Source organism: Aotus nancymaae, unplaced genomic scaffold (genome assembly GCF_030222135.1).
Source record: "Aotus nancymaae isolate 86718 unplaced genomic scaffold, 86718_ANA_hifiasm-v0.15.2.pri h1tg000108l, whole genome shotgun sequence".
Classification (NCBI taxonomy): domain Eukaryota; kingdom Metazoa; phylum Chordata; class Mammalia; order Primates; family Aotidae; genus Aotus; species Aotus nancymaae.
The window spans coordinates 39,570,657-39,578,868 of NW_026988523.1; the positions used below are offsets into that span (position 1 = coordinate 39,570,657).

The 8,212-nt window shown below is 40.1% G+C and overlaps 1 protein-coding gene across 1 annotated transcript; it reads right to left on the reverse strand.

Moving 5' to 3' along the window:
• Window positions 1-1,892: 1,892 nt before the first annotated feature.
• LOC135272324 (small ribosomal subunit protein uS19-like) lies at window positions 1,893-3,819 on the reverse strand. The gene is made up of 2 exons (XM_064370878.1): window positions 3,359-3,819; window positions 1,893-2,380 (listed from the first exon to the last, which is right to left on the reverse strand). The coding sequence occupies exon 2, from the start codon at window positions 2,340-2,342 to the stop codon at window positions 1,905-1,907; it is 438 nt and encodes a 145-aa protein (XP_064226948.1). The 5' UTR covers window positions 2,343-2,380; window positions 3,359-3,819; the 3' UTR covers window positions 1,893-1,904.
• Between the last annotated feature and the right edge of the window lie 4,393 nt (window positions 3,820-8,212).

Below are 8,212 nucleotides of genomic sequence, written 5' to 3' on the forward strand. Positions count from 1 at the left end.
CTCTCCTTCCCTGTGTTGGAACAAAACGTTTGTAAACAAAAAATGAACGAAAGAGTTTTCCCAAATTGCAAGGGAAATGCACCATAGAATAGCCTCCTACAATTTAAAGATAATTAGACATAAATTTTTCTTGTACATTTGTATATTTTATTACATTGTATAAATCAGAATCTGATTTAGTATGAAATTATATTCTGAGATTTTTATGTTTGACATATTAGTAAACCAAGTGTTTTGCAATAAAAAAAAAATGACTTCTAAGTGTCCTGCCATCTAGTTTGTGAATTTTATGTAGTTTGTGAATTACAAATATAGAAATGAAAATTGAGCTTATAATGATAGTCATTTCTGCAAGCCATGTTCTTTTATTTATTGGTTTTTTTTTTTTTTGTGCACCTAAAAAGAAGTGCATGTGATCAAAGTTTAGTGGTGTAATCAGATAAATTTATGACATGTTTTGGCTGTGTCCCCACCCAAATCTCAACTTGAATTGTGTCTCCCAGAATTCCCACATGTTGTGGGAGGGACCCGGGGGAAGTTAATTGAATCATAGGGGTGGGTCTTTCCTGTGCTATTCTCATGATAGTGAATAAGTCTCACGAGATCTGATGGGTTTATCAGGGGGGTTCTGCTTTGCTTCTTCCTCATTTTTTCTTGCTGCTGCCATGTAAGAAATAGCTTTCACCTCCCACCATGATCCTGAGGCCTCCCTAGCCATGTGGAACTGTAAGTCCAATTAAACCTCTTTTTTCTTCCCAGTCTTGGGTATGTCTTTATCAGGAGCATGAAAACGGACTAATATAACTTACAGCCAAGTTGTCATTTTAATGGTTTGAACATCCATAATTGACCATAAACGAAATTGTTTTCACATGACAAAACTTCACTGTGGAGTATTTTATTCTATTTCACATTGCTGTTTATCTATTTGTCTAGTTTACTAGTTATCATTTTAACGGTTTGAATATCCATAACTGACCATAAATGAAATTGTTTTGACATGACAAAACTTCACTGTGGACTATTTTATTCTACATCACATTGCTGTTTTATTCTATTTCACATTGCTGTTTATCCCTCATGTAGAATTCTTATCAGTGCTGACAGTTTCCCTGATTCTATGTGTCACTGAATCTACCACACAGGTTGCAGGTGCCCACACATTCACATATGAGATTATAGAAGATGAAGAACCTAAAACTGACTTCCTGTTCCTCTAAGAGTTCCTCTTCTTCTTCCTCCATCCCTTCCCTATCCAACCTCCCTACATGATTTTCATGTGAAGCTCTCTGGGTTTTTCTGACATACCCTCTCCTTCTAAGAAGTTGCCTCTGGCCAGGCACGGTGGCTCACACCTGTAATCTGAACACTTTGGGAAGCTGAGTTTGAGAATTTAATGGGCAAAAATAAAGAAGTCTGGTAATACCAAGTATTTGAGGGCATATGAATCAATTGGATCAATTATATACCTGCTGACAGAAGTGTAAATTGGTACAATTTTGTGGAAATAAATTGGTGTTATCTTGTGAGGAAAATATTTATAAACTCTAATGATCCAGCAATTTGACATCTAGTTATATACCCACATACAAGAGAAAGTTTAGCACATATGTACCTGGAGACACATGAGACAATGTGCATAGCAGCATTGTTTTTTATTGGAAAAAAATGGAAACAAAATAAATGACAATGGGAGAGTAGAAAAACAAGATGTGATATGTTCATGAAATGTAAACTCAACAGCATTGAAAATGAATGTGGGACAACATAGGAGAATAGTAGTTACCTAATGTCATAGGAAAAAAATAAGCACCAGAAGACAATATATAATATGATAGGTTTTTTTTTTTTTTTTTTTTTTTTTTTTTTTTTTTGACATCTGTGTGCCTTTATTAGCAGAGCCACTACTTGAGCGGGATGAAGCGGGAGGAGTGAGGGGCCCCGATGCCCGGCCGGCCGTGCTTCACGGGCTTGTAGGTGATGGAGAACTCGCCCAGGTAGTGGCCGATCATCCCTGGCTTGATCTCCACCTGATTGAAAGTCTTGCCGTTGTAGACCCCCAGCATGCGGCCAACCACCTCGGGCAGGATGATCATGTCCCGCAGGTGCGTCTTCACCACTTCCGGCTTCTCCATGGGCGGCGCCTCCTTCTTGGCCTTGCGCAGGCGCTTCAGCAGCAAGTGCGGCTTCCGCCGAAGGCCCCGGTTCAGCAGCCGCCGCTGGCGCGCACTGTGCAGCTGCCTCACCTGCTCGCAGGACGTGTCCAGCAGCTGGTCCAGGTCCACGCCGCGGTAGGTGAACTTGAGGAAGGTCCGCTTCTTCTTCTGCTCTACCTCTGCCATCTTGCCGGATCCTTAGAAAAGACCGTTCTTATCCGCGCCTGCGCAGTTATCCAATAGTATTTTTATATGGTTTAAAAACAAAAAAAATTAAACAGCATGTCATTTAGGCATGTGCGTTATGTGTGTGCATGATTGTTACAAAGTAGTTTAAGCAATAGTACCTTAACCACAAATGGAGATAATGGCAAAAACTAAGGAAGAAGGGAGGGAGGGAGTTACTTAGAGGAACGTGGAAGTAGGTGTAGATTATTAATAACATTCTAGTTGTTGGATTGTGTCATAATAAGTGTCCATCGCATTGTGAAACAAAGGAAGGTGGGAGAGAGGTGGAGAGAGAGTGGAAGGAGAGAGAGAACGGGAGCTGACCTAGCTGCCATGCATCTCTGCTGCCTGTTACAACCACAAAGAAAGACCATTAATAACACCTCAGCATAAAACCTTTCCGGTAATCAGTTTTGTTCACTGTGATGCAATTCTCCTCTTTTGGGGCAGGGTGGGGCATGGAAGGCTGTACTTCTCTTTGAAGTTAAACAGGACCATGTGACTTGCTCTAGCCAAACAATGTAAACAGAAAGGGTCACTTTCAGGCTGAAGCCTTTAAGAGAAGCAAGGCACCAGTCAACATACTCCTTTTTCCAGCTTCAGTAAATACCTAAAACACGCAGCATTGACTTGGTAATAGCCTTATTGGTGACGAAGAAACTAATTTTGAAGGTTGGAAAGATGTCACTCCATGTTATGTAAGAAGTGAAAATGTTAAGAGCATTGCCTGTGGTACTCAAGATGTGTGTTAGTGTGTTATGTATGTAGTGCTCTTGAGCTCTAAGGGAAGACATCAGGGAAACAGAATGTAACACTTACATTATACAAAAGAGGCCCAAAGGAAAATAAGATGGTTTGTTTTGCAAGCAGGAATTAAAGAACTAATTGATTGACTCAGTGTCTTCAACAGGTAAATGGTAAATAAAATTTTCTTTGATAAATAATCTTCAATAAGGACACACACAAATACATACTCGTGGCTGGGCATGGAGGCTCACTTCTGTAACCCAGCACTTTGGGAGGCTAAAGCAGGTGGATTGCATGAGCCCAGGAGTTCGAGACCAGCCTGGGCAAGGTAGTGAGACCACAACTCTACAAAAAAAAAATTTTTTTTTTTAATTAGCCAGGTATGGTGGCATGCCTGTGGTCTCAGCTACTTGAGAGGCTAAGGTAGGAGGATCTCTTGAGCCAGGGAGATCCATCTTCAGTGAGGGGTGATCATGCCACTGCACTCCAGCCTGGGCAAGAGAGTGAGATTCTGTCTCAAAAAAAGAAAAAAATACACACACATACACATGCACACTATAAAAATCTCTCTCTCCATCCACCTCAGTCCAGAGCAAGTATTAAGTGCATTCATACTCTTGTACAACCATCACAATCATCCATCTGCAGAACTCTTCATCTTGTAGAACTGAAACGCTGTACCTATTAAACAACAATTCCCCATGCCCCTCTCCCTGCAGCCCCAGGAAATCCTCATTCTATTTTTCTGTCTGTAAATTTGACTATAGGTACTCATAAAGTGAAATCATACAATATTTGTCTTTTACTGAATGGCTTATTTCACTTAGCATAATGCTATCAAGATTCATACATGTTGTAGCTTGAGTCAGAATTTTATTCCTTTTAAAGGTTGAATGATATCCCAGTCTATACATATATACTGCTTTTTGCTTCATCTGTCAATGGGCATTTGGGTTGCTTCCGCATTTTAGCTATTGTGAATAATGAATGAACATGGGTGAACAAATATCTCTTCAAGACCCTGCTTTCAATTTTTTGGGTATATACCCAGAAGTGGAATTGCAGAATCATATGGTAATTCCATGTTTAATCTTTTTTTCTTTTCCTTTTTTTTTTTTTTTTCCGAGACAGAGTCTCGTTCTGTCCCCCAGGCTGGAGTGCAGTGGTGCGATCTTAGCTCACCTCCGCCTCCTGGGTTCAAGTCATTCTCCTGCCTCAGCCTCCCTAGTGGCTGGGATTACAGGTGTGCGCCACCACACCCAGCTGATTTTTGTATTTTTAGCAGAGACAGGGTTTCACTACGTTGGCCAGGCTGGTCTTGAACTCTCGACCTCAGGTGATCCACCCGCCTCAGCCTCCCAAAGTGTTGGGATAACAGGCGTGAAGCATCATGCCCGGCCTAAGGTTAATCTTTTGAGGAACCTAATACTGTTTTCCACAGAGGCTGACCATTTTACGTTCTGATATGGTTTGGATCTGTGTGCCTGCCCAAATCTCATGTCCAGTTGTAATCCCCAGTGTTGGATGTGGGGCCTGGTAGGAGGTGACTAGATCATGGGGATGGATTTCCCCTTTGGTGCTGTTCTCATAAAAGAGTTCTCACAAGATCTGGTTGTTTAAAAGTATGTGGCACCTCTCCCCTCTCTCTCCCTTCCTCCACCCACCATGTAAGATTGTAAGATGTGCCTGCTGCTCCTTTGCCTTCTGCCATGATTGTAAGTTTTCTGAGGCCTCCTAGAGGATTACCAGAAGCTACTATGCTTCCTGCAAAGCCTGTGGAACCATGAACCAATTAAATCTCTATTCCTTATAAATTACCCAGTGTTAGGTATTTCTTTATAGTAATGTGAGAACAAACTAAAACACATTCACACTGTCAGTGCACAAGAGTTTCCATTTCTCCACATCCTTGCCAACACTTGTTATTTTCTGTTTTGTTTTGCTTTGTTTATAGTAGCCATCCTCATGGGTGTAAGGTAGCATCTCATTATGATTTTGGTTTGCCTTTCTCTAATCATTAGTGATATTGAGCATTTTTTCATACGCTTATTAGGCATTTGTATATCTTGTTTGGAGAAAGGTCTATTCAAGTCCTTTGCCCATTTTTGAATTGGGCTGTTTGGTATTTTGTGTTGAAATTTAGGTGCACAGCATTTTTAAATTTTCATGAAGGACATTTTGTTCCTTTTTTCTTTTGTTGCCTATGCTTTGTTGTCATAGTCAAATTATTGCCAAATCCAATGCTGTGATGCTTCAGTCCTATTTTGATCTAAGAGTTTCATAGTTTAGGTCTTATATTTAAGTCATGGATCCATTTTGAGTTAATTTTTATGTATGGTATTAGGAAGTAAGAGTCCAACTTTTATTCTTTTATTCTTTTTATTTATTTATTTATTTATTTATTTATTTATTTTTTTTTTTTTTTTGAGACGGAGTCTCGCTCTTGTTACCCAGGCTGGAGTGCAATGGCGCGATCTCGGCTCACCGCAACCTCCGCCTCCTGGGTTCAGGCAATTCTCCTGCCTCAGCCTCCTGAGTAGCTGGGATTACAGGCACGCGCCACCGTGCCCAGCTAATTTTTTTGTATTAGTAGAGACGGGGTTTCACAATGTTGACCAGGATGGTCTCGATCTCTTGACCTTGTGATCCACCCGCCTCGGCCTCCCAAAGTGCTGGGATTACAGGCTTGAGCCACCGCGCCCGGCCCTATTTATTTATTTTTTTGAGACAAAGTCTCCCTCTGTCACCCAGGCTGGAGTGCAGTGGCACCATCTCAGCTCACTGCAACCTGCACCTCCTGGGTTCAAGCGATTCTCCTGCCTCAGCCTCCCAAGTAGCTGGGATTATAGGTAGCACCACCACGCCCGGCTAATTTTTGTATTTTTAGTCAAAACGGGGTTTCACCATGTTGGTCAGGCTGGTCTCAAACTCCTGACCTTGTGATCTGCCTGCCTTGGCCTCCCAAAGTGCTGGGATTACAGGCATGAGCCACCATGCTTGGCCCCAACTTTTATTCTTTTATATGTAGACATTTGGTCTTCTCAGTATCATTTGTTGAAAACACTGCCCTTTCCCCATTGAATGGTCTTAGCAACCTTCTCAAAAATCATTTGGCCATATATGCTAGGTTTTTTCTCTGGGATCTCTATTCAATTGTATTAGTTTATATGTCTGATTTCATGCCAGTAGCACACTGCTTTGAATATTGTAATTTTGTAGCAAGTCTTGAAATCTGGGTATGTGAGTCTTCAAGCTTAGTTCTTTTTCATGATGGTTTTGGCTATTTGGAGTCTCTTGAGATTCTATATGAATTTTAAAATGGATTTTTCTTCTATTTCTGCAAAAAAAAATCATTGGGGTTTTGACATATAATGTGTTTAATCCATAAATCACTTTGGGTAGTATTGACATCTTAACAATATTGTCTTTAAATCCATAAACATGAGATGTCTTTTCATTTATTTAAGCCTTCTTTAATGTCTTTCAGAAATTTTTTGCAGTTTTCACTGTATAAGTCTTTCACTTCCTTGACTAAGTTAATTCCTAAGTGTGTTATTCTTTTTGGTGCTATTGTAAGTGGAATTTTTAATTTTCATTTTCATATTGTTCATTGTTGGTGTATAGAAATGCAACTGATTTTGTGTGTTGACTCTGTATCTTGCTACTTTGGTGAATTTATTTGTTAGTTCTAACAATATTTTGTGGAATCTTTAAGGGTTTTCTTACATATAAAATCATATCATCTGTTAACAGATAATTTTACTTACTTTTCAATTTAGATGGCTTTTATTTCTTTTTCTTGACTTATTCCTCTGATTAGAACTTCCAGTACTATGTTGAATAGAAGTAGCCAAAGTGGGCATTCTTGTCTTGTTCCTGACATAAAAGAAAAACTTTCACCATTAAGTATGATGTTCACTGTGGATTTTTTATATGTATCTTTTATTTTATTGCATTGTGGTTGTTTTCTTCTCTGCCTAGTTTGTTGAGTTTTTTATCATGAGAGTTCTGAGCTTTGTCAAATGCTTTTTTTGCATCCACTGAGATGATCACATAGCTATTGTCCTTCATTCTGTTACTGTGATGCGTTAGGTGGATCAAGTTTCATATGTTCAACTATCCTTGCATTCCATAAATAAATCCCACTTGGTCATGGTGTAAAATCCTTTTAATGTGAGACAGGATGCTGAGTGTGATGGCTCATGCCTTGAATCCCAGCACTTTGGGAGGCCAAGGCAGGCAGATCACTTGAATGCAGGAGTTCAAGACCAGCCTGGCCAACATGGTGAAATTCTGTCTCTACTAAAAATACAAACACTAGCTGGGCATGGTGGCATGTACCTGTAATCCCAGCTACTCAGGAGGCTGAGAATGGAGAATCTGGGAGGCAAATGTTGCAGTGAGCTGAGATCATGCCCCTGCACTCCAGTCTGGGAGATGAAACAAGACTCCCTCTTAAAAAAAAAAAAAAAATATATATATATATATATATATATATGTATGTGCAGCAGGCATGGTGGCTCATGCCTCTAATCCCAGTACTTTGGGAGGCCAAGGCAGATGGATCACTTGAGGTCAAGAGTTCAAGACCAGCCTGGCCAACATGGTGAAACCCTGTCTCTACTAAAAATACAGAAAAAAAACAATAGTTGAACATCGTGGTGGGCCCCTGTAGTCTCAGCTACTCAGGAAGCTGAGGCATAAGAATTGCTTTAACCCAAGAGGCAGAGGTTGCACTGAGCCAAGATCCTGCCACTGCACTCCAGCCTGGGCAACTCTATCTCAATTTAAAAAAAAAAAATTCTTTTAATATGCTTTCGAGGAGAGGGAGAAGACAAAGAGAAGTGGATTACAAGGTACAAATATACACTATAATAGAAGGAATAAATTCAACATTTGATAGCAGAGTAGGATGACTAGACTTAACAAAAATGTATTGTACTTGAGTGATGGACATCCTGAACACTCTAACTTGATCACTACAAATTATATATATGTAACAAAATTTTTCATGTACTGCACAAATTTACATAAATTACCAGGCACAGTGGCTCACACCTGTAACCCCAGCACTTTGAGAG